The sequence below is a fragment of the Pelodiscus sinensis genome, chromosome 1 (genome assembly GCF_052426305.1).
Source record: "Pelodiscus sinensis isolate ZL-2025 chromosome 1, ASM5242630v1, whole genome shotgun sequence".
Taxonomy (NCBI): Eukaryota; Metazoa; Chordata; order Testudines; family Trionychidae; genus Pelodiscus; species Pelodiscus sinensis.
Genome location: NC_143052.1, coordinates 359,977,612 through 360,003,643, shown reverse-complemented (window position 1 = coordinate 360,003,643; position 26,032 = coordinate 359,977,612). Strand labels below are relative to the sequence as shown.

The 26,032-nt window shown below is 52.1% G+C and overlaps 3 protein-coding genes across 3 annotated transcripts; 2 read left to right on the top strand and 1 right to left on the bottom strand.

The window, feature by feature from the left end:
* The first annotated feature begins 2,689 nt into the window (after nt 1–2,689).
* Nucleotides 2,690–3,688, top strand: LOC102463230 (olfactory receptor 52R1-like). Its single transcript, XM_025182505.3, has one exon. The coding sequence runs from the start codon at nt 2,741–2,743 to the stop codon at nt 3,686–3,688; it is 948 nt and encodes a 315-aa protein (XP_025038290.3). The 5' UTR covers nt 2,690–2,740.
* A 9,214-nt stretch (nt 3,689–12,902) lies between these two features.
* On the top strand, nt 12,903–13,859 carry LOC102462986 (olfactory receptor 52R1-like). The gene has a single exon (XM_075906726.2). The coding sequence runs from the start codon at nt 12,909–12,911 to the stop codon at nt 13,857–13,859; it is 951 nt and encodes a 316-aa protein (XP_075762841.2). The 5' UTR covers nt 12,903–12,908.
* Nucleotides 13,860–23,418: 9,559 nt separating this feature from the next.
* On the bottom strand, nt 23,419–24,420 carry LOC102462742 (olfactory receptor 52E4-like). The gene has a single exon (XM_075906621.2). The coding sequence runs from the start codon at nt 24,418–24,420 to the stop codon at nt 23,419–23,421; it is 1,002 nt and encodes a 333-aa protein (XP_075762736.2).
* Between the last annotated feature and the right edge of the window lie 1,612 nt (nt 24,421–26,032).

The following is a 26,032-nucleotide window of genomic DNA, read 5'->3' as shown; positions in this document are numbered from 1 at the left end:
TAGCCGTGTCAGTCTGAATCTGCAAAAGCGGTGAGGAGTCCTGTGGCACCTTATAGACTAACTGAAGTGTAGGAGCATAAGCTTTCGTGGGCAAAGACCCACTTCGTCAGATGCATGGAGTGGACAAAGTGGGTCTTTGCCCACGAAAGCTTATGCTCCTACACTTCAGTTAGTCTCTAAGGTGCCACAGGACTCCTCGCCGCTTTTGAAAAAAGTCAGCATCATTAAGCTTTAAGGAATAAGGATCTAATCTAAACAAGTAATGAAGGTGGCAATTATGGCAGTAGGTGACCAAGTCTAGCTTTGCTATAAAAATAGGCATCACAAAAGCTTCGATGGGCGAGACTGAGGAGGGCAAGTGCACGTATCCCGCTTGTTGGAACTAGAAGTAGAAACTGTTCATCCCGACCTCCTGTCTGGCATTTTAAACTGCGTTATGGGTGACCTGGAAGTGAACTAAGTCTAGAGATTGTCATGATTGGCTCTCAATAAGAAATGTGCTTTATATTAAACTTTATATTAAACTTTGCATTAATTGCTTTTATTTTGTTTTGTGTTGTACTAATTGCTTTTAGAATCATAGGAATTAAGTGAAAAACTGTATTTACGTTTAAGGATTGATAATCGTAAAAACTGCTTTAAAGCTTGCAATAAATACGGAAAAGGTTAAGTATCAGAGGGGGAGCCGTGTTAGTCTGAATCTGCAAAAGCGGTGAGGAGTCCTGTGGCACCTTATAGACTAACTGGAGTGTAGGAGCATAAGCTTTTGTGGGCAAAGACCAACTTTGTCAGATGCATGTCTTTGCCCACGAAAGCTAATGCTCCTACACTTCAGTTAGTCTCTAAGGTGCCACAGGACTCCTCGCCGCTTTTGAAAAAAAGTCAGCATCATTAAGCTTTGAGGAATAGAGAACTAACCTAAACAAGTAAAGAAGGTAGCAATTATGGCAGTAGGTGACCAAGCTTTGCTATAAAAGTAGGTGTCACAAAAGCTTTCGTGGGCAAAGACATGCATCTGACGAAGTGGGTCTTTGCCCACGAAAGCTTATGCTCCTACACTTCAGTTAGTCTATAAGGTGCCACAGGACTCCTCGCTGCTTTTGGAAAAGGTTAAGTCTCTCTGGTGTATCCTGGCACCTCTCGCATCTACATAAATTGAACCACGTGACAATGGGGAAGTCCAGAGAGCAGGACACTGTGGTCTGGTTGTCATTTTATTAAGGAACAATGAGAATCATAGAATACTAGGACTGGAAGAGACCTCGAGAGGACATCGAGTCCAGTCCTCTGCCCCCATGGCAGGACCAAATACTGTCTAGACCATCCCTGATAGACATTTATCTAACCTGCTCTTAAATATCTCCAGAGATGGAGATACCACAACCTCTCTGGGCAATTTATTCCAGTGTTTGACCACCCTGACAGTTATGAACTTTTTCCTAATGTCCAACCTAAACCTCCCTTGCTGCAGTTTAAGCCCATTGCTTCTTGTTCTATCCTCAGAGACCAAGATGAACAAGTTTTCTCCCTCCTCCTTATGACACCCTTTTAGATACCTGAAAACTGCTCTCATGTCCCCCCTCAATCTTCTCTTTTCTAAACTAAACAAACCCAATTCCTTCAGCCTTCCCTCATAGGTCATGTTCTCTAGACCTTTCATCATTCTCATTGCTCTTTGGACCCTCTCCAATTTCTCCACATCTTTCTTGAAATGCGGTGCCCAGAACTGGACACAAGCCTCCAACTGAGGCCTAACCAGCGCAGAGTAGAGCGGAAGAATGACTTCTTGTGTCTTGCTCACAACACACCTGTTAATACATCCCAGAATCATTTTTACTTTGTTTGCAACAGCATCACACTGCTGACTCATATTCAGCTTGTGGTCCACTATGACCCCCTAGATCCCTTTCTGCCGTACTCCTTCCTAGACAGTCGCTTCCCATTCTGTATGTGTGAAACTGATTGTTCCTTCCTAAGTGGAGCACTTTGCATGTGTCCTTATTAAACTTCATCCTGTTTATCTCAGACCATTTCTCCAATTTCTCCAGGTCATTTTGAATTATGACCGTATCCTCCAGAGCAGTCGCAATCCCTCCCAGCTTGGTATCATCTGCAAATTTATTAAGCGTACTTTTTATGCCAATATATAAACTGTTGATGAAGGTATTGAACAGAGCTGGTCCCAAAGTCCAGGTATACCACATCCACCACTTCTCCCTTATCCACAAGACTCGTTATCCTATCAAAGAAAGCTATCAGATTGCTATGACATGATTTATTCTTTACAAATCCATGCTGGCTGTTTCCCATCACCTTGCCTCCTTCCAAGAGTTTACAGATGATTTCCTTCATTCCTTGCTCCATTATCTTCCCTGAGGGATCATTAATACCCACATTCATGTTCCCATCTGGGCTTTCCCACCCCACAGTGTGCCAGAGTTATTGGCACAGGCCATAAAATAGGAAACCGGCATTAGCGGGTCCAGTTGTTGATCATTCTTTTCTGTGAATAATGAAATTGTAATTTTTCAGTGTGTGAAGAACCACAAATGTGCTTCCCCCATGAAAACAGCCTCCAATGGTTTATGTCGTGTCTCCTATTAACATTGTCTTTCCATCCAGGTGTTTGTAGTGGAACCATCACCCAACACCCTGGGCACATACACGAAGTCAGGGGAACGCACGGCGCATGCAGGAGACATTGTTCTGCCTCTGAGTTGGACATCTCCTTCCTTACGCCATGTCAGAGTCCAACACAACCCACTTCACCAACCCCTCCACCTTCATCCTGCAGGGCTTTCCTGGCCTAGAGGTGGCCCATGTCTGGATCTCCATTCCCTTGTGCGCCATGTATACCACAGCCATGTTGGGGAACTTCACCATCCTGTGCATAGTGAAGATGGAATTGAGCCTCCATGAGCCCATGTACTATTTCCTCTGCATGCTGGCCGCCACCGACCTGGTCCTGTCGACATCCACCACGCCCAAAATGCTGAGCATCTTCTGGTTCAATTCCAGGGAGATCGATTTCAATGCCTGCCTCACCCAGATGTTCTTCATTCGCTGCTTTTCAAGGATTGAGTCTGGGATTTTGGTGGCCATGGCGTTGGATCGCTACGTGGCCATCTGCCATCCCCTGAGACATTCCACCATCCTGACAAACTCTGTGGTGGCCAAACTTGCTCTGGCTGTGGTGTTGCGCGGTGCTATCCTCTCACTGCCCTACCCCTTGCTGGCGATGCAGTGGCCGTATTGCAGGACCAACCTCATCCCCCAGCCATTCTGCACGCACATGGCCGTGGTGAGCCTCGCCTGCGCCGACACCAGCGTCAGTAGCTCCTACGGCCTTTTTGTGCTACTCTGTGTGACTGGTCTGGATGTGATTTTTATTGCTCTGTCCTATATGCAGATCCTCAGGGCCATCTTCAGACTCCCCACGAAGGACGCCCGGCTCAAGACTTTTGGGACTTGCGTCTCCCACCTCTGCGCCATCTTAGTCTTTTACATCCCAGGGCTCTTCTCCTCCCTCACGTACCGCTTTGGACAGAACGTGCCCCTGCATTTCCACATTCTTATTGGCAACCTGCAACTCCTGGTGCCCCCCATGCTCAACCCCATCATCTACGGGGTGATGACCAAACAGATCCGGGAGAGGCTGCTCCGGCTCTTTAGTCATAAAGAGACCTAACATTTCCCTGGACACTCTGGCTCTGAGATACAATTCCGTGATGAGCTGGTTGATGACATGAGTCTACACCAATAATCACGTTCAGTTAACTTTATGGGCTTTGAAAGTCAACTGCAGTATTCCACCTTGATTAGCGCACGTTCATGAGAACATAAGATCGGCCATACTAGGCCAGAACAAAGGTCCATCAAGTCCAATATCCTGTCTGCCTACAGTGGCCAATTCCAGATGCTCAGTGGGAGGGGACCAACCGGTAATCATCACGTGATCCCTCCCCTGTCACCCATTTCCAGAGAAACAGAGGCTAGGGACACCATTCCTACCCATCTTGGCTAAGAGCCATTGATGGACCTAACCTCCATGAATTTATCTAACTCTTTTTTGAACCCTTTTAAAGTCCAGGTCTTCACAACATCTTCTGGCAAGGAGTTCCACAAGTTGACTGTGCGGAGTGAAGAAAAACTTCCTTTTCTTTGTTCGAAACCTGCTGCCTATTCATTTCATGTGGTGACCCCTAGTTTTTATATTGTGAGAATAAGTAAATAACTTTTCCTTATTCACATTTCCATACCAGTCATGATTTTATAGACCTCTACCATATCCCCCTTAGTCTCCTCTTTTCTAAGCTGAAAAATCCAAGTCTATTTAATCTCCCTTCACATGGGACCCATTCCAAACCTGTCATCATTTTTGTTGCCCTTTTCTGAACCTTTTCCAATGCCAATGTGTCTTTTTTGAGATGAGGCGACCACATCTGTAGACGGGATTCAAGATGTGGGCATCCCAGGGTTTTATATAGAGGCAATAAGATATTTTCTGTTTTATTCTCTATCCCTTTTTTAATGACTCCTACCATTCTATTTGCTTTTTTGACTGCTGCGGCACACTGAGTGGATGTTTTCAGAGAACTATACACAGTGACTCCAAGATTTCTCTCTTGAGTAGTTGTAGCCAAATTAGTCCTCATCATCTTGTACGTATAGTTGGGATTATTTTTCCAATGGGCATTACTTTACCTTTATCAGCATGAACTTTCATTTGCCATTTTGTTGCCCAATCACCTAGTGTGGTGAGATCTTTTGAAAACATGATCCCATCGACAGGCTGTACCTTCCTGGTGGGCGCTGAGTTTAAAAGGAGAAATGTGGCCTTGTGCATCACGTGTCGTTTGTGCGGCACAGAGCTTCATTCATGGTGCGAGGTGACCTTCTGTGTGTCTAAACGCAGCTGCTGCAAAAGCACCCCCAGGACCTCGCACTGCTGTGAAGGACGGGAGCGTAACTGTCCCTGTAACTATATTGGCAGAGCTGTGGGCAGAGGAAGGGGGAGATTTCTGTGTGCTGGGTGGTCACGGCTTGAATTGACACTTCACTAATACTTATCAAACAGCCTAGACCACGTCCGATGAATGTCTGTGTGGTCCCCCCACCTGCTCCGACTCTGCCTTTGGAGCAGGCAGCAGAGGTGACTCCCAATAGGATGTGCCTGGAATCCGATTGTTTTCCACACACAGAAAGGGAGGGGCTGAGAGTAGGGACAGTTTGCCGTGTAGTGACCACAGGGGTCACCTCCTGCCCTGAGCCCCCACCCCCTGCCCTGAGCCCCAATGCCTACCTTGACTCCTGCACCCCCACCCTGCCCTGAGCCCCCACCCCGTGCCCTGAGCCCCAATGCCTACCTTGACTCCTGCACCCCCACCCTGCCCTGAGCCCCCACCCCCTGCCCTGAGCCCCAATGCCTACCTTGACTCCTGCACCCCCACCCTGCCCTGAGCCCCAATGCCTACCTTGACTCCTGCACCCCCCCTTCCCTGAGCCCCCACCCCCTGCCCTGAGCCCCAATGCCTACCTTGACTCCTGCACCCCCACCCTGCCCTGAGCCCCCACCCCCTGCCCTGAGCCCCAATGCCTACCTTGACTCCTGCACCCCCCTTCCCTGAGCCCCCACCCCCTGCCCTGAGCCCCAATGCCTACCTTGACTCCTGCACCCCCCCCTGCCCTGAGTACCGCTCACCTCCCAGGCTCCTGCTGTCACTTCTGCTCTCCCACCCTCTTCTGCCAGCCCCCAACACCTAACCTGATTTCTCCACCCCAGCCCCTTGCTCTGAGCTCCTCTTCGCCCCAAGCCCTCATTCCTGCCCCCCACTCTCTGTGCCCTGCCCTGATCCATTCTCCTCATCCCAATCCCTCACTCCAGCCCCCCCACTATCCCCCTGCCCTGAGCCCCTTATCGCCCCGAACCCTGACTCCTGCACCCCCAAAGCACCAGCATCCTGCCCTGACCCAATCCCACACTCCAGCCCCCCACGGCAACTCTCTGCCATGATTACTGCATCCTGGAAAAGGGGTGAGGGTCTCTGCTAATACATAGACGGGGCAGGCCAGAGCAGTACAGGAGACTGGTCCGATTGGGGTTCGGCCTGCCTCCATCTAAAGGACCCCCTCCCCCACCTACAGGGAGCATCTACAGACTCCAGGGCACCCTTTAAGGGCTCCGGGGCCGGGAGGGGGGCAGACGAGTTTCCCTGGTGGTGCCCAGAGTGGCCACCAGGGAAAGCTGGGGAGGGCTAGCCTCCCACTAGTTCGAATTAAGGGGCTACACAGCCCTTAATTCAAACTAGCTAATTCGAACTAGGCTTAGTCCTCGTAAAATGAGGTTTCCCTAGTTCAAATTAAGCGCTCAGCTAGTTCCAATTAAGTTCGAACTAGCGATTCGCGTGTGTAGTGCCTATCAAAGTTAATTCGAACTAACGTCTGTTAGTTCAAATTAACTTTGTAGTGTAGACATACCCTAAGTCCTAACCTGATGCCCTGCCGGCACTGGTTCTGGCCAGCCTTAACCTCGGTTCAGGGTCCACTCAGTGTGGACATGCTAGTTCGAATTAGCAAAACGCTAATTTGAACTAGTTTTTAGGTCTAGATGCACTGGTTCGAATTAGTGCTGTAGTGTAGACATACCCTGAAAGCCTCACGCTGTGAGAGGGCACAGGTCAGCGAGAGGGCTACACAGGGCCCGGTTCCAGGCTGCACCTGGGGAAAGTCCAACACGCCCGGCATATGTCCTCCCAGCGGGGGGTGTATGGTGGAGAACCCAACTGGTGCTCTAAGGAGGCCTGCAAGTGCTCTGAGTCCATCTCCCTCCTCCCATGGGCTCAGTTAGTGTCAGGGCATCTGGCCTCTGTCCAGCCTTGCCCAAGTCACATTGCCTCATGCCTCAGTTTACCACTGTGGTCACAGTGATGTCTTCATAGGGACTGTCCTTTGCTTTCTGTCACAGAGAGTATGACGGTTACTGATGAGAATTACTGAGCTCTGGCCTGTCAATGACATTCCCTTGTGCCTGCAGAAAGTGATCACAGGGCACCCGGACCTGGGGAGACCTAGGAATGCTCCCTAGTTTCCTTCCTAATCGACTATGATTGTTAAATACACAGAGCAGCCAATTTCTCCCTGACTCAGCCCAAAGCCCAGGAGTTCTCCTCCCTTTGGGAAGGGCCCTTAATGGCTGTTTACACCGAAAGCTGGAAAACGAGCACAGAAGCCCAGACGGGCTTTTCTCCAGCATATTCATCCAGATCCCTCTTCTCCCCCAGAGGCTGAAGGATCCTCCCGGGACGGCCCAGAGCTGGGTTATAACCAGTGCCCAGCCCTGTGCCGGCTCTCGGCGCCGGACGCTGCTGCAGACGCTGGGCTGAGAGAGGTGGGGACGCGGCTGCAGACGCTGGGCTGAGAGAGGTGCGGGACGCGGCTGCCTGAGGGGGGTTCCAGGGAAGACACATCCCTCTCAGCACTCACAGGTACCAGCTCTGGCCAAGGGCTCCCCTGCCCCACAGCCCCAGGGCAGCGTGGGTACAAGGTGCAGAGTTGGTCTGGGCCCTTTGCGGGCTTCAGAGCCACGAAACATCCCAGGCCCTGCCCCTGCTGGGGACGAGTTTGCTCCTTTATCACTGGCCAAAACGTTGCTCTTTGCTGTGTCCGCAGGACGATAGCACCAGGTCCAAGGGGGCTGCACGTCACTGGCACGGGGGACCCATCGGGATAAAAGCTCTTAGTGGATGTACAGTGTAAGGCCCAATGTTGCTGCCATGGCCCCTACTTTGAAAACTCCCCTGCAGTAAGGGCTGAGAAAAGCCCTTGGCAGGCAGCAGGGTGTGAATGCCCAGACCCCGCCCCTTCCCCTGCCTCCCAGGGCTCAGTGTTAGGGAGGCAGCGGAGATCTGACTTGTGTCTGCTCAGGGCAGGCAGGCGCGAGGACGCCTCGCTGGAGGAACCATGGCCACATTTCAAGGGCAGCAAGAGGCACTTCCCAGCTTCGTAGCTCGGCTGGCCGACCCGCCCTGCCCCAAACTCACAAACCCGATTCCAGCGGCCGAGCAGCTCCAGTGCGGGAAATCGCAGCACAAAGGCGAGTTGGGCCAAGGCGTCAGCTCCGGATGAGGAGCTCTGCCAAGGGAGCGTGTCAGACCCGTCACGCACGGCCGGGCCCAGCCCCCGTGGCAACAGCCCCACTGATCCCACTGAGATCTGAGCGCCAACACCGCACAGAGCCCCAGGCCAAGCAGGGTTTGCGAGGATCCATTTCCTGGACCAGTGTCACATTGGAGACGTCCCGTGGAATTGACTGTTCCCTTTCCCGCGAGTCGTGAGACCCAGGCAATGCAAACCCGGCTCTGCCTCCTGTGTCTACACTGGGCCACTTATTCTGGAAAAGCAGCTGCTTTTCTGGAATAAGCTGCGAGCTGTCTACACTGGCCCCTTGAATTTCTGGAAAAGCAGTGACGATTTACTGTAAGAAATCAGCTGCTTTTCCGGAAAAACTATGCTGCTCCCGCTCGGGCAAAAGTCCTTTTTCCGGAAAACTGTTCCGGAAAAGGGCCAGTGTAGGCAGCACAGTAGTCTTTTCCGCAAAAAAGCCCCAATTGCGAAAATGACGATGGGGGCTTTTTTCCGGAAAAGCGCGTCTACATTGGCCATGGACGCTTTCCAGAAAAGCATCCTGCCAATGTAGACGCTCTTTTTCCGGAAATACTTATAACGGAAAACTGTTCCATTTTAAGCATTTCCGGAAAAAGGTGCCAGTGTAGACGTAGCCGTAGGGTTTAAGAGTCTCCGCCTGTTCTTACAGTTTCACCTTCTAAGTCTGCGCTGCTGCCGTATGAAGCCCAGCCCCTTGTCCTGCACGCTGGGGCAGGAGAGAACTTCCCCGTCTTTCTGGTGACAGAATGACTTTTCTCCTACTTCCATGGCAGCTTTTCATAGAGTTGCAGTCGGCTCCCATGTCCCCTCAACCTCCTCCCTCCCAAATTAACCAAAACCTCCTGCCTCAGCTTCCTCAGAGGGCTTGGAACCCACCTGCCTGTGGATCCTTTCCAGTTTCTCTGCATCCTCCCTATAGAGCCGTGAGCCAAATTCAACTCAGAGCCCCCCTGAGGTCTAGCCCACGCCGAGTAGAGCATGTGACGACTCCCCCCAAATGCTCTCTGAAATTGACTCCCGAATGCCAACATGCATCACTTGAAGATACTTTGGACAAAACCCCTCATGTAACCTGTCAATTTTCCTGTCTCAGTTGGCTGGATCTGCACAGATTATGGTGGTAAATGTGACTCTCCTCTGTGTACAGTTAGAGAGATGCAGGGTAGAACAGTGTATGGTTTCAAATATGTCCCTCGACATCTGTAAACAGCCTCTTTTGTCCTTTAAGTCTTAACAGTGGTTGGTCTTAGGAAGTCATGTGAAACTGGTAGGGTCTGACCAGTAAGGGTATGTCTACACTACCCTCCTAATTCGAACTAGGAGGGTAATGTAGGCATACCGCACTTGAAAATGAAGCCCGGAATTTGAATTTCCCGGGATTCATTTGCATGAAGCCGGCCAGCGCCATTTTTAAATGCTGGCAGTTCGAACCCCGTGCCGCGCGGCTACACGTGGCACGGAGTAGCTAGTTCGGATTAGGCTTCCATGAGGAGTACAGCTAGTTCGGATTAGGAAGCCTAATCCGAACTAGCTACTCCGTGCCACGTGTAGCTGCGTGGCACGGGGTTCGAACTGCCAGCATTTAAAAATGGCGCTGGCCGGCTTCATGCAAATGAATCCCGGGAAATTCAAATTCCGGGCTTCATTTTCAAGTGCGGTATGCCTACATTACCCTCCTAGTTCGAATTAGGAGGGTAGTGTAGACATACCCTAACTTCCCATGGAAGGGCGGGATAATCTACAGACCCCAGACTAGTAAGGTCTGACCAGTAACTTCCCATGGAAGGGCGGGATAGTCTACAGACCCCAAACTGGTAGGGTCTGACCAGTAACTTCCCATGGAAGGGCAGGATGGTCTACAGACCCCAAACTAGTAAGGTCTGACCAGTAACTTCCCATGGAAGGGCGGGATAGTCTACAGACCCCAAACTAGTAAGGTCTGACCAGTAACTTCCCATGGAAGGGCGGGATAATCTACAGACCCCAAACTGGTCGGGTCTGACCAGTAACGTCCCATGGAAGGGCAGGATAGTCTACAGACCCCAAACTAGTAAGGTCTGACCAGTAACGTCCCATGGAAGGGCGGGATAGTCTACAGACCCCAAACTAGTAAGGTCTGACCAGTAACGTCCCATGGAAGGGCGGGATAGTCTACAGACCCCAAACTAGTAAGGTCTGACCAGTAACGTCCCATGGAAGGGCGGGATAGTCTACAGACCCCAAACTAGTAAGGTCTGACCAGTAACGTCCCATGGAAGGGCGGGATAATCTACAGGACAAGGGGAAAGCAGTAGTTGCTTCGCCTTTGGCTGGTGTGGCCCTCCTCAGAGGAGAGTTAAAGACCGCAGAGAGAGAAGGAAGTCCCTTCTTTGGAGGCTTGGCTGGAACGAGAGCCGTTTCCAGATGGGTTCATGATAAGGGGTAGATCAAGTTCTGCCTATTTTGTTATTTTAAATTTGTAACCTACTTTGCTCTGCCCGCTTTTGCTGGCATCCTTTTAAATCCTACTGCTTGTGCTAAGTGCAATACCTTTTACTTTGCATCAGGGGGCTTGCCTGAATAATTCATTGGGGGGCTGACCCCCTTTGGGGAGGGGTATCCCTGGAAACTTGGCCCAAAATTGCACTTTCCTCGCACCCGAAGAGGGTCAGTATCTGTATCTCGTTTTGGAGCGGGGGGTGGTGGTGGTGGTGGAAGGGAGTGATCTCAGCTCTGTGCCTTGGACGGAGGAGACCAGGAGATCTGACCCAGCAGGACAGGGTGGTGGGAAGCCGCAGCGAGTGGGAGGTGAGTGTTAGGGTGTCAGCACACCAGGAAGCACCCCAAGGGGCCTTCTGTGACTGCCCCCCATCACAGAGCGGTGTTACCTACCACGACCTGCAAACTCCCACAACCTAACATCCTTGAATACCTTCTGACAATAGAATAAGAAGCAAGGGGTAGCAAGGGTGGTTTAGGTTGGACATCAGGAAAAACTTCCTACCTGTCAGGGTGGTAGACACTGGAATAAATTGCCTGGGGAGGTTGTGGAATCTCCATCACTGGTGATTTTCAAGGGCAGGTTGGACAGACGCCTGTCAAGGCTGGGGTAGATAATATTTAGCTCTGCAATGAGTGTAGAGGACCGGACTAGATGACCGCTCAAGGACTCTCCCACTCCTGTGATTCTATGGTTTGACTTTTTTGCAACAGCTGAGAGATGTAGCGTGAGGTCAACATGCACATTTCTCCATTGGCCCAGCCTCCATCTGTCTGGGACCTGGATTGCCGGCTCTGAGAGGGGACCCCTGCTGTCTCGGTGAGCAACGTCTGCGCTGAAGTACGAAAGCAGAGCCTCTGTAGCCTCTGATGTGTCGCCAAGCCCTCCCACTGATCTGCCAGAAAAGCATCCAGTCTGGGTCTGAAGCTGTGGGGAGTTGGAGAATCTGCCAGCTCCCTTCACAGGTTGTCCCAAGGGTCGATCACCTCCATGTTGAACGTTCGGGCCTCATTTCCAGATGTAATGTGTCTGGCTTCAACCTCACCAGGACGTGCCCTGCCTTTCCCTACTAGACTAGAGATCGTTATTACAGTCTGGCCCTCCCCAGTCCCATGTGAGGGAGGTTGCTGGACCAGGCGAGGTTAATTTGCAACCCTCTGCTGATGGGTTCTGGGCTTTCCTGGGTTCCATCAGCCAACCCAGCCAGGCTGCTCTCTGGGCTTCGCACCCCCACCCAGCACCACTGCCGGCCCTGGCCCCCGTCCGGCTCCCTCATGGACACCGGGCTCCACAACTGGGATGGGTTCCACTGCTGCTCTGGCCCTGGCTGCAGGCTCTGCTCCCCGGGCTGCTACAGCTGCCGGTCCGACCCCGGGTGCCAGGCTTCCGGCTCCTCTGCAAGACGCCAGCCCCCTTGTCCCACTCCCAGCCACTGGACCCCAGACCAGAGCTGTCAGGGCCAGGCGCTCTCTGGGGCCTGACTCTCCTCTGTACAGTTCTCCCTTCCTTACTGCCTCTCCCAGCTACTCAGCCCCGGACTTTTCCCTCTGCCCTCATGGAGGAACTACCCCATTCCCAGAACTTGTCTTGGAAACCCCCTTTCAGTCCACTCCATCCCCTCTGGAGACCTGGTAACCAGACAGCGCCCCTGCCCAGAGCAGGTGATTCACCCCCTTCCTCAGGCACCCAGACATCACTGTGAGTCGGGCGCTGTTCAAAGGCGCAGGTGTTGCTGTTGAGCTTCTGTGCGTGGTGTTCGGGTCTTTCTCCTGAGGTGAGGTCTAGTCTGGATGTTTCTCCCAGCACACGTCTTCTCCACAGCTTTGGGGTTTCCTCTCAGATTTCAAGCAGCTTGGTGAATGGGAAAGTCGCTGCCACGTGGGCCGCCTGGCCTGGGCTGCAGGAAAGTGGTCGGTGTTCACCCAATAGATTGGGAGCTTCCCCACATCACACCATGGCATGTCATTGACACGGGGGGCACGGTGGGGTGTGGAATTGGCATTAGCAGGGTCAGTGTTTCCTAATTCATTTCTCTGATTAATGCACAAGCCATTGGTCACAGCGTGAGGCACGAGCAACCTGCTTCGGTCAGAGAACAGCCTGCGCTCAGTCATGTCGTGTCTCACATGAACGTTGTCTCTCCATCCAGGCATTGGGTCTGTGACCATCTCCCTGCACCCTTGGCACATGGTATAACTCAGGGATCGCACGGCACATGCTGAAGTCCCCGTTCTGCCTCCGAGTTGGACACCTTCTCCTCTACTCCATGCCAGATTCCAACACAACCCACTTCACCGGCAACCCCTCCACCTTCATCCTGCAGGGCATCCCTGGCCTGGAGGCTGCCCATGTCTGGATCGCCATCCCCTTCTGCGTCATGTACGCCATAGCCATCTTGGGGAACGTCGCCATCCTCTTCATCGTCAAGAAGGAGCCAACACTCCATGAGCCCATGTACTATTTCCTCTGCATGCTGGCTGTAGCTGACCTGATCCTGTGTACATCCACCGTTCCCAAAATGCTGAGCCTCTTCTGGTTCAATTCCAGGGAGATCGATTTCAATGCTTGTCTCACCCAAATGTACTTCATTACTTGCTTCTCTAGCATGGAGTCTGGGATCTTCGTGGCCATGGCCTATGATCGCTATGTGGCCATCTGTGATCCCCTGAGACATTCCACCATCTTGACGAACACAGTAGTGGCCAAGATTGGCCTGGCTGTGGTGCTGCGTGGTACCATAGTCTCACTGCCCTACCCCTTGCTGGCGAGGCAGTGGCCGTATTGCAGAACCAACCTCGTCCCTGAGCCAGTCTGCGCTCACATCGCCGTGGTGAAACTGGCCTGTGCTGACACCAGCATCAGTAGCTACTACGGCCTCTTTGGGTTTTTTGGTGTGTTGGGTTTGGATGTGATTTTCATTGCCATGTCCTACACCCAGATCCTCAGGGCCATCTTCCGCCTCCCTACCAAGGATGCCCAGCTTAAAACGTTTTGGACCTGCAGCTCCCATCTCTGTGTGATCATTATCTTTTACATCCCGGGCCTCTCCTCCTCCCTCACCAGCCGATTTGCACAGAACGTGCCCAAGTACTTCCAGCCTCTTATTGGCAAGATGTACCTGCTTGTCCCCCCCATGCTACACCCCATCATCTATGGGGTGCGGACCAAACAGATCCGGGAGAGCCTGCTCCGCCTCTTTACTCCTAAAGGGCCCTAACATTTTCTCCTAGGGCCCTGGCTCTCAAACAGCTCTGTGCTGAGCTGGCTGATAACAGGGTGCTGGGCCCCTTTCCCTGAACCACTTACTGGGGAGGCAAAAAGACATTTCCCCCAGACCCCACTTATTTTTCTAAGCCCCTCCCTCCATTCCACCTAGTCCAATGGGGCCCAGCCCCCATCTCCATTGCTTCCACCATCACTCTGCCCTTGTCCCTGCCTTTTATGCATCCCCCTCCCCCATCGTTCTATGGACCTTCTCACTCTGTTCAGCCGTAGCCGCAGCCATGGTGGCACAACCCGCAGCCCTAAATTCACCAGCAGAACAGGCTACACAGTCAGCGTACCCTCTGATTCCCCCCCCCCCGACCCGCCATAGATATATATTTAGTTACCATGGGGACAATTTCTCCAGACAGGGCAGGTTGGGTGCTTCAGACTTAGCTGCCCAAACCATTCCATTTACGCATGAGGGAGCAATCATGTTTTTAAAGGCTCAGTGCTGTCAAAGAAAATGTCGGCCCTGGGAGATCAAAGCCCGACAGAGCACATGTGTGTGCCTAGCAGGGCGTCTGAAGAAGTGAGAGTAGCAACCATAACACAAATCATTTCTGAGCCCTGCCCCTTCTCCTGCACTCTTCAGAGAAGGGGCATGTGGATGGGGGAAGAGGGGAGGAGAGAGACACCCTGAAATCAGCCTCCCCCACACACAGAGAAAAGGAAAGTCCTGGGAACAGCTGGCTGGGGGTACAAGGCAGAAAGGCAGGAGCAGGGTGGCAGAGTGGGGAGGATCGCTGGGAGAGAAGTTGTCAGATGTGTCTGTGCTGCTGTGTCACTGCAGGCGACCGCTTCCAAACGAGGGGTGTCGGAGATTGGTCACTTTGTGTGTCTGATGTTCATACGCTGAGGATGTGTCTAAACTACATGGCTCTGTCGATGTAGCCATGTAGATTAGTCAGGACGGCAAAGAGAAATGAAGCCGTGACTTAAATAATCGTGGCTTCATTTATGTAAAAATGGCCGCCACGCTGTGCCAATGAGCTGATTGTCGGCACAGTGTGGCAGTCTAGATGGGGATCTACCGACCCCAGAACCCTTCATCGGCAGATCCTGTTGGCCTCATTTCAGCAGATCAGCACAGTGCGGCGGCCATTTATATTTAAATGAAGCCATGATTATTTAAATTACAGCTTCATTTCCCTTCTTCGTGTAAACTAATGTGCATGGCTCCGTCGACAGAGCCATGTAGTTTAGATGTACCCCGAGGGTCTCCAGTGACCCTTTCGGTATGAATCCCTGCTTTCCAGTCACTAAAGTAAACTATAGTAAAGAATAAAATTGTCAGACACATGGATGAATATAATTTGTTGGGGGAAAGTCAACACGGTTTCTGTGAAGGGAAATCATGCCTTACTAATCTATTAGGGTATGTCTACACAGCAAAGTTATTTCAAAATAACTTTACTAGCATCTACACAGCCAAACTGCTATTTCGAAATTACTTTGAAACAGCAGAGAACTTATTTCAAATTTGGTAAACCTCATTCCACGAGGAATAAGGCCAAATTCAAAATAGCTATTTCAAAAAAAGTGCTTGTAGACACTTATTTCGAAATAGGGGGCTTCTAGCCTTCCAAGGGTGCCCCGGTGGCCACTCCAGCCTCAACCAAGAACACTCCTCTCTTCCCCCCCCCTCCCTGGAGCCCTTAAAGAGGTTGACTCTGGCTACAGTGCCTGTGCCAACTTCAAGCCTTCCAGCCCAGAGCCGCATTCACTGCCCCTGACCCAGTGGCCCCAGAACATGAGCCAGCAAGCCACTGGCAGCCAGCCCTCCACTACTCCCCAGGAGCAGTCTGCCAGCTCCCAGGAGCCTGCCAGGGCCCAGAGAAGGTGGGCGCCTTCCTGGTCTAGGACAGAGATCATGGACCTTATTCAAGTTTGGGGGGGGGATGCCCCCAACGACCATGATCTCTGCACTAGTAGAGGAACATGTTTATCTATGGCAGGATAGCTGCCAGCCTGGCCACCAAAGGCCACAGGTGAACCCAGGAGCAGGTTCTCATGAAAATCAAGTTGGTCCAGTGAGACCCCCAACCCTGAGCTTCCCCTCCCACTTGCTTCCCCCTTCCAGCTCCCTCCTCCCAGGTTTCCACCTCCCCTCTCCCACCCTCTCTTCTCCCCTCTCCCGCCTCCTTTCCCCAGTCTCACCAGAGTTTCCCCCCACCCCTCCTGTTTTGTTAAATAAAGAGAGTTTGTGTTCATGAAAATACGTGTATTTTATTTGTCATCAGGAAGGGGGGTTAGGGAGGGGTAAGTGGAAGGACGTGAGGGAGGAATGAGGCACAAGCCCCCAGAGGGGCAGACCAGGGAGGCTCTTAGTGCTCCTCAGGGTGGAAGCTCTCCCGCAGGGCCTCCTGGATACTGACAGCCCCCCAATGGACGTCCCGGATGGCAGCCTGCAGAAAGTGCAGCCAGGCTCACAGCAATGCATCCAAGAGAAGCACCAGAGAGCCCAGGGGCAGCTCTGGCTCCATGGTGCAGAGTGCTGTGGTGTCCTGAGTGAGGGCAATCAGAGCACACAGAGACAAAATTCTTTGCTGTCCCTCATCGAGGTGGGCAAGCAAACAGGGAAAGCTGAGAATGGGCTTTCCGGGGGAGGTCCCTTTAAGCACAGGCCTCAGATAGCCTCAGGCAGGAGCCACACAAAGTAACTCCTGACCTGATGCCCTGCCGGACCTGGCTCCGGCCGGCCTTAAATGCGATTCAGCGTCCACTCAGTGTGGACGCGCTATTTTGAAATAAATAGCAAAATGCATTTTGTTTGTAGACGCCAAATAAGCTATTTCGAAATAACTATTTTGAAATAAGACATTTCAAAATAACACTGTACTGTAGACATACCCTTAGAGTTCTTTGAGGGGGGTCAACAAACATGTGGACAAGGGGGATCCAGTGGAAATGGTGTACTTAGATTTTCAGAAAGCCTTTGACAAAGTCCCTCACCAGAGGCTCTTAGGTAAAGTAAGTTGTCATGGGATAAGAAGGAAGATCCTTTCGTGGATTGGTAACTGGTTAAAAGACAGGAAACCAAGGATAGGAATAAATGGTCAGTTTTCCAAGTGGAGAGAGGTAACTAGTGGAGTCCCCCAAGGGTCTGTCCGGTGACCAATCCTATTCAACTTATTTATAAATGATCTGGAGAAAGGGGTAAGCGGTGAGGTGGCAAAATTTGCAGATGATACCAAACTGCTCAAGATAATTAAGACCAAAGCAGACTGTGAAGAGCTTCAAAAAGTTGTCACCAAATTAAGTGACTGGGCAATAAAATGGTAAATGAAATTTAATGTTGATGTAGTCTCCTTACTAAAGGTGCCTCTGATTTTTTCTGGGAAGATCCTGTGTGCTACAATCTAGCCCTAGAAACTACAACTCCCATGAGCCCTTGAGGCATCCAGGGGAAGTAGGGCTCATCTGGGCATGTTGAGGGAGGGGCTGGGCAGTCTGGGGCTCTCCATTTTTTGGGAGAGGGGAGCCATGCTGCTGTGGAGGAGCCTTATCCAGTCCAGAATCTGTGGTGTTGCAGCTACAGCACAGGACTGAGAGCCTGCGGGGCTTGGATCTAGCAGGCTGCTTCAAAGGCTGCTGATTGCCCTAGAGGGGAGAGACTCTGGCTGCACCTGTGGCTGTGAAGAGCTACACACACCAGCACACAGGAGGAGGCTGTAAGTAAATGGACTTTTTGGGAAGGTGCTGCCTGGGACAGATCTCAGAGATAGAGACTGACTGTGGGTCCAAAGAGAGGCAGAGTGTCCAGCCCAGGGAACCAGAGATGCTGGCAGTTGGTGGAGCCTGCTCCAGTGGCAGAGGGAGTTTGCAGCTGGCCACACAGCTTGGACTAACACACACACGAGCAGCACAGGGCTGTCTCCACTCCAGCTGCAGATCTTCAAGCGTGCCCATGCAAGTGTCTGGGACTCTGAGTCCAGAGGAGTGCACACTCTGGGGTGGGATACATGGTGGCAGAGCAAATGCCAGAGATAAGTTCCTATTACTTCTGTGTACTTTGTTATTTGATGTTATTCACTGTTAACCCGTTAAACCCTGTTTCTTTAAGTTGTTAAGTAAAGGTGTTTTCATTCTAAAATGTAATCAATTAGATGTATATTATTTATAATTGTTGTCCTGGAGTTAGATCCAGATTATTGCTGGGCTACGTTTATTCCTGGAGGCTCCCAAGGCACACCATTAAGTGTGTACAGGGCCAGCGAAGTGGAGGCACCGCCATTGTAAATTCTTTATGAGCAAGGGACTGCAGCAAGGGGGTGCATAGGGAATCCCCAACTAAGCAACATAACAACTGGGGTTCTCAGGATCTCCTTTGATGTTAAACACATCAGGCTCCCAGGCACACCTGTGAGTGTGACCCTGCCCCCGAGTAACCTGGGAAGGAAAAAAGGGGTTACAGTGATAATGCCCATTAGAAAAAATAATCCCAACTCTATCTGTAAAGTGATGGGGATTAAATTAGCTGTTACCACTCAAGAGAGATCTTGGAGTCAGTGTGGAGAGTTCTCTGAAAACACCCACTCAGGTTAGGTCTAGACTGAATCCCTCTGTTGACAGAGAGATGTAGATTAGGCACATTGAAGTTGCTAATGAAGCCGGGATTTAAATATCCTGTGCCTCATTAGCATAAATATGGCCACCTCTTTTTTCAAAACGGAGTTTTTTTGAAGAAAAAAAAAGCAGTCTAGACGCGGATCTGTCGAAAATAAAGCCTTTTTCAATAGATCCTGTATTTCTCAAACAATGAGGTTTACAGGATCTGTTGAAAAAAGCTTTATTGTCAACAGATCCGCATCTAGACTGACTTTTTTTTTCAAAAAAACTCCATTTTGAAAAAAAGCGATGGCCATGTTTATGCTAATGAGGCGCAGGATATTTAAATCCTGGCTTCCTTAGCAATTTTGATGTGCCTAATCTATATCTCTTTGTCTACAGAGAGGTGTAGTCTAGACACCCTCAGGGTGCAGCAGCAGTCAAAAAAGCAAATAGAATGTTAGGAATCATTAAAAAAGGGATAGAGAACAAGACAGAGAATATCTTCTTGCCTCTATATAAATCCATGGGACGCCCACGTCTTGAATCCTGTGTACAGATGGGGTCACCGCATCTCAGAAAAGATATAGTGGCATGGGAAAAGGTTCAAAAAAGTGCAACAAAAATGATGAGGGGTTTGGAGAGGCTGCCCCATGAGGAGAGATGAAAAAGACTTGGACTTTTCCTCTTTGAGAAAAACAGACTAAGGGCTGACATGATACAAGCTTATAAAACCATGATGGGTATGGAGAAACTGAATAAGTAAAAGCTATTTACTTGTTCCCGCAATATAAGAACTAGGGGTCACCAAATGAAATGAATAGGTCGCAGGTTTAAAACAAACAAAAGGAAGTTTTTCTTCACTCAGCGCACAGTCAACCTGTGGAACTCCTTGCCAGAGGACGTGGTGAAGACCACGACTAGAGCAGAGAGATTCATGGAGGTTAGGTCCATCAATGACTATTAGGCAGGTTGGGGAGGAATGGTGTCCCTAACCTCTGTTTGTCAGAGGCTGGAAATGGGTAACGAGAGGGATCACTTGATGATTCCCTGTTCTGTTCACTCCCTTTGGAGCACCTGGCATTGGCCACTGGCAGCAGATAGGACACTGAGCTAAATGGACCGTTGGTCTGATCCAGTGTGGCCGTTCTTATGTTCTAATGTATTGACTGCTGCTGCCCATTCAATGGATGTGCTCAGAGAACTATCCACAATGGCACTAAGAGGTCTATGGGAGGCAGTAACAGCTAATTTAGAGCGGAGACCCTCTGAGCTGTGCGGCCATGTCCCATACCCAGATCCTCAGGGCCATCTTCTGCCCTCCTACCAAGGACACCTGGCTCAAGCCTTTTGGGAACTGCAGCTCCCACCTCCAAGCCCTCTCAGCCTTCTACGTCCCCAGTCTCTTCTTCATCGGGGAAAATGGGCAGAGAGAGACACCCTGACATCAGCTCCCTCCACCCCAGCACAGAGCGCAGGAAGGTCCGGGGAACAGCTGGCGGGGGTCCAAGGCAGAGTCAGAAGCAGGGTGAGGTGGTGGGAGGGGCCCTCCGATGCGCGTTGTCAGATGTGTCTGTGCGCGGCTGCACCCCTGTGCACTTCCCGATCCCAGCGAGGGGTATGGAGACTGGCCAGTCGTGTCTCTGATGTTCAGACGCTGACGGGCTCCAGCACCCCGCCACCAGCCAGCTCAGCACGGAGCTCAGTCTGAGAGCCAGGGCTCCAGGAGAAATTCTAGGGCCCTGTATGTGAAGAGCAGGAGCAGCCTCTCCCGGGTCCATTTAGTCCACACCCCGTAGACGATGGGGCTGATTGTGGGGGCGGGGGGGCAGCAAGAGGAATATTTTGACGATAAGAATGCGGAAATACAGGGGCATGTTCTGGCCAAACACGAGATCCATGTGCCCCTTCTCTGCAGAGTGTGGGAGGAATCCTGGAGCCCCAGGGCTGGAAGAGACCTCAGGAGTCATCGAGTCAAGCCCCCTGCCCAAAGCAGGACCAACCCAACTCAATCAGCCCAGCCAGGGCTTGGTCAAGCTGGGACTTTGAAACCTCTAGGGATGGAGATTCCACCCCCTCCCTAGGGAACCCATCCCAGCACTTCCCACCCGCCTAGGGAAATCGTTTTTCCTAATATCCAACCTAGTCCTCCCGCCCCCCCCCCCACCGCCACATGAGACCGTTGCTCCTCGTTCTGTCACCTGCCAGAGGGGCAGGGCTCAGACGTGCAATTCAGCTGCTTGCAGATGCTGTGGTCTGAGGGAGCCTTCCGACTGGTGAGCGCCCCGTGCACCAGAGCGCATGGTCCCCAGAACTCACCACTGCCTGTCGCACACACTCACCATCTGTGTGTGTTTCTCTCTGTCTCACAGACACAGGGAGTACGTCTAGACTACAGGGTTCTGTCGACAGAAGTTTTGTCGACAGATACTGTTGACAAAGAGCGTCTAGACTACAGCCAGTTCTGTTGACAACGCAAGCCGCTTTGTCGACGTGACAGTGTGGATGCAAAGGACAGTGCAGATGCAATAACTCCTTCTGTCGACAGAATTCTGTCAACAAAAGGCGTTATTCCTTGTAGAATGAGGTTTACATACGTCGACAAAACTGCTGAGTTTTGTCGACATTATGTCGACATAACTCAAAGGCAATGTGGACACAGATATAGTTTTGTCAACAAAAGTCCACTTTTGTCGACAAAACCCTGTAGTCTAGACACACCCAGGGACTCACACGCTGTCAGGCTCACATATGCACACACCAGCACCCACCCACAGTCTGTCTCACACGCACACACACTACCTCTCTCACATTCGGCTCCCAGCACACACCTGGGTGAGGGTTCCTGCCCTCACCTCGCCACGTGTCCTGCCTGGCACGCACCTGCTCTGTCGGGCTTGGCTCTCCAAGGCCTGTGACTTTAGTTCTTCAGAGCATTTCAAAATGGAACTTCTCTCTCGTGCGTCAGTGGAATGCTGTGGGCAGTGCGTTGAAAATACCCAACCTGTGCTGGTGCACATCCGCACATTACCTGGCTAGCACGGCACCTAACAAAATCCATTCTGCACACAAAGGGGAAACTACAGACTCAGAGGGGATGTTGACTGTGTAGCCTGTTGTGCTAGTGAATTTGAGGCTGGAGGCTGCACCACCATGGCTTTGTCTGCGGCTGAACAGAGCGAAAGGCGTCTCTGTTGCTCCCTTCCCATGGAGAGTCCCAAGGGTAGGGCCCACGCAGCCATTCTTCAGGACACGGTCTGGTCTGGTGGATGTTTTATTGAGGTTACAGTTAGAGTGATGATCACACATTCAGGTAGAACAGCAACACACAACTCTGGCCGGTGACATACATTTACACACCCCTCCGTAACAACAGCGGTGGGCTCTGAGTGGCAGTGTGCCCTCTCATGCTTTCAATCTACATTTTCTTCTGTGTGCGAGGCATGCACGGAGGTGCACCACCAATAGACACACGTGTTGGCAGATGTGGGTGCTGTGATCGCCCTGCTAATCAGCTAGATTGCACTGGAGTCTCCCCTGCGCTTGCAGGATGCCCAGGACTTGTGGCTTGTATGTCAGGACAGGGATGGTTCCTGCAGGATTCTCCCCGAGTAAGGTCAGTTCCTCCCGTCTGGGCTCCCCATTCACACGCTGAGCACCTCTGCCCCTATGCGCCCCGCGGGTCCATAGCGATGTCGGCTCTTTGCCCTGATTGCTCCTCTGTGCCCCCGGGAGCCTCAGGAACCTCACTGTTCTGTGCACTGATGAGGTTCTCTGGGTTCCCCTTGGCGCACAACCCACATGCTGTGACTGAGACCCGTGCTGAGACGTGCGCTTGTGCACAGCTGTTATGATCCAGCCTTGACCCGGGGCAACGTGGCACAATATTAGCATGTGGCCTGGCTATTCCCCAGGCTGTGAGCGCTGGCTTGTCCCCTTGGAACTCTTTTCTTATGCCTGTATATTTATATCTGCCTCTAGAATTTACACTACATGCATCTAACAAAGTGGGTCTTTGCCCACGAACGCTCATGCTCCAATACATCTGTAAGTCTATAAGGTGCCAAAGGACTTTTCGTTGTTCTTGCAGATTCAGACTAACACGGCCACCCCTCTGATACCTCTCTCCACAGGCTCTGGAGCCACTTTGGGATGGGACCAGAACCCCATAGAGCATTGAGGGTTCACTTCCTGCATGTCCTCCGGCCAGAGCCTGTTTCTGCTACAGCCATAGCCCTGTCCCCAGACCTCCTGCAGTCCTGAGGCAACCCATCTCCTGCCCCAGCGTCTTCTGGCTCCTCTGGTCTCCGTGTGTTGCACAAGTTAGCCCAACCCCTCCTCATCCTGCACCCTCTGCTGGGAGGGCTCCTTCCTTGCCATGTCCGCTCTGTGCTGAGATGCTGCAGAAAGATGGTTCTATCTACAGGGCCACTGAAAGGTCCTTCAATGACAAGTGAGATCATCAGGTTTCCACGCATCTAGGCCTTTTCTGGTCAGGCTGTTCTGGCCACTGTGTCCTGCCAGATTCTGTGCCCAAGGCCTTGGATTTGTGTTTCAATCTGTATCTTGAAGGGGATCTGTTCTGTATGGCTCCTGCAAGGCAGCAGGGAGGCAGCGAGTCATAAAACCCGAAACTGACCCTGTTCCGCCAGGGCCACCTTCTTCCTTCAGGGAGCCCAGTGGGGGCAGGGCTGGAGGTGGAGAAGGTCCGTGGAATGATGGGTGAGAAGGGTATAAAAGGCAGGGACAAGGCCAGGGTGATGGTGGAGGCATTGAGAGGGGCGGCTGGGTTCCACTAGAGTAGGTGGGATACGGGGAGGGGCTTGGAGAAATAAGTGGGGTCTGGGGAAAATGTCTTTTTGCTTCCCCAGTTTGTGTTTCAGGGAAAGGGGCCCAGTTACCCGTCACCAGCCAGCTCTGCATGAAGCTCAGTCTCACAGCCAGGGCCCTAGGAGAAAATGCTAGTTCCCTTTAGGGGTAAAGAGCCGGAGCAGGCGCTCCCAGATCTGTTTGGTCCGCACCCCATAGATGATGGGATTTATCATGGGGGTGACAAAAAGGTACATCTTGCCGATAAGAACATAGAAGTATGGGGGCACGTTCTGTGCAAACCGGCTGGTGAGGGAGGAGGAGAAACCAGGGATGTAAAAGATAATGATCACACAGAGGTGGGAGCCACAGGTCCCAAAAGTCTTGAGCCGGGCGTCCTTGGTGGGGAGGCGGAAGATGGCCCTGAGGATCTGGGTGTAGGACATGGCAATGAAAATCACATCCAGACCATTTACACAGAAAAACCCAAAGAGGCCGTAGGAGCTACTGACACTGGTGTCAGCACAGGCCAGCTTCACCACGGCGATGTGTGCGCAGACCGGCTCAGGGATGAGGTTTGTTCTGCAATACGGCCACTGCCTCGCCAGCAAGGGGTAGGGCAGTGAGACTATAGTACCACGCAGCACCACAGCCAGGGCAATCCTGGCCACTACTGTGTTCGTCAAGATGGTGGAATGTCTCAGGGGATGGCAAATGGCCACGTAGCGATCGAAAGCCATGGCCACCAAAATCCCAGACTCGATTCCTGAGAAACAGATAATGAAGAACATCTGGGTTAGGCAGGCTCTGAAATCGATCTCCCTGGAATTGAACCAGAAGAGGCTCAACATTTTGGGCATGGTGCATGTAGACAGGACCAGGTCGGCAAGAGCCAGCATGCAGAGGAAATAGTACATGGGCTCGTGGAGTGTTGGCTCCTTCTTGACGACGAAGAGGATGGCGACGTTCCCCAAGATGGCTATGGCATACATGATGCAGAAGGGGATGGCGATCCAGACATGGGCAGCCTCCAGGCCAGGGATGCCCTGCAGGATGAAGGTGGAGGGGTTGCCGGTGAAGTGGGTTGTGTTGGAGTCTGGCATGGAGTAGAGGAGAAGGTGTCCAACTCGGAGGCAGAACGGGGACTTCAGCATGTGCCGTGCGATCCCTGAGTTATACCATGTGCCGAGGGTGCAGGGAGATGGTCACAGACCCAATGCCTGGATGGAGAGACAACGTTCATGTGAGACACGACATGACTGAGCGCAGGCTGTTCTCAGGCCGAAGCAGGTTGCTCATACCTCACGCCGTGACCAATGGCTTGTGCATTAATCAGAGAAATGAATTAGGAAACACTGACCCTGCTAATGCCAATTCCACACCCCACGGTGCCCCCCGTGTCAATGACATGCCATGGTGTGATGTGGGGAAGCTCCCAATCTATTGGGTGAACACCGGCCACCTTCCTGCAGCCCAGGCCAGGCGGCCCACGTGGCAGCGACTTTCCCATTCACCAAGCTGCTTGAAATCTGAGAGGAAACCCCAAAGCTGTGGGGAAGACGTGTGCTGGGAGAAACATCCAGACTAGACCTCATCTCAGGAGAAAGACCCGAGCACCACGCACAGAAGCTCAACAGCAGCGCCTGCGCCTCCGCACAGCGCCCGACCCACAGCGATGTCTGGATGCCTGAGGAAGGGGGCAGAGAATCACCTGCTCTGGGCAGAGGCGCTGTCTGTTTTCCATGTCTCCAGAGGGGACAGAGCAGACTGAAAGGGGGTTTCCAAGACAAGTTCTGGGAATGGGGTGACTCCTCCATGAGGGCAGAGGGAAAAGTCCGGGGCTGTGTAGCTGGGAGAGGCAGTAAGGAAGGGAGAACCGTACAGAGGAGAGTCAGGCCCCGGAGAGCGCCTGGCCCTGACAGCCCTGGTGTGGGGTCTGGTGGCTGGGAGTGGGACGGCGGGCTGGCATCTTGCAGAAGAGCCGGAAGCCTGGCACCCGGGGTTGGACCGACAGCTGTAGCAGCCTGGGGAGCAGAGCCTGCAGCCAGGGCCAGAGCAGCAGTGGTACTCAGCTGGGCTATGGAGCCTGGTGTCTATGAAGGAGCCAGACGGGCACCAGGGGCAGCACTGTAGCTGGGTGGAGGTGCGAAGCCCGGAGAGCAACCTGGCTGGGTTGGCTGATGGAGCCTGGGAGAGCCCAGCGTCCGTCAGCAGAGGGTTGCAAATTAACCTCGCTTGGTCCAGTGACCTCCCTCACATGGGACTGGGAAGGCCCCGAGGGTGCCGGCCTGGGGAGGGCCGAGCTGTAATAATTCTTGTAATCTGGTGGGAAAAGGCAGGACACGCCCTAGTGAGGTTGAAACCAGGCAAATTACAACCGGAAATGAGGCCCGAATTTTGAGCACTGATGGTGATCAATGCTTGGGAGAAACAATGAACTCCAACTCCCCATGGTTCCAAGTCCAGACTGGATGCTTTTCTGGCAGATCAGTGCAAGGGGGAGAGGGTGAATAAAGAAAAGTTATTTATTAGTTCCCTAAATAGAAGAACTAGAGGACACCAAATGAAATTAATGGGTAGCAGGTTTAAAACGAATAAAAGAAAGTTCTTCTTCACACAGCGTGTAGTCAACCTGTGGAACTCCTTGCCAGAGGAGGCTGTGAAGGCTAGGACTATAATAGAGTTTAAAGAGAAGCTAGATAATTTCATGGAGGTTAGGTCCATAAAAGGCTATTGGCCAGGGGATAAAATGGTGTCCTTGGCCTC

What these genes read in the sequence shown, in the direction of transcription:
- LOC102463230 (XM_025182505.3), top strand. Translation starts at nt 2,741, where the DNA reads ATGTCAGAGTCCAACACAACCCACTTCACCAACCCCTCCACCTTCATC.
- LOC102462986 (XM_075906726.2), top strand. Translation starts at nt 12,909, where the DNA reads ATGCCAGATTCCAACACAACCCACTTCACCGGCAACCCCTCCACCTTC.
- LOC102462742 (XM_075906621.2), bottom strand. Translation starts at nt 24,420, where the DNA reads ATGCTGAAGTCCCCGTTCTGCCTCCGAGTTGGACACCTTCTCCTCTAC.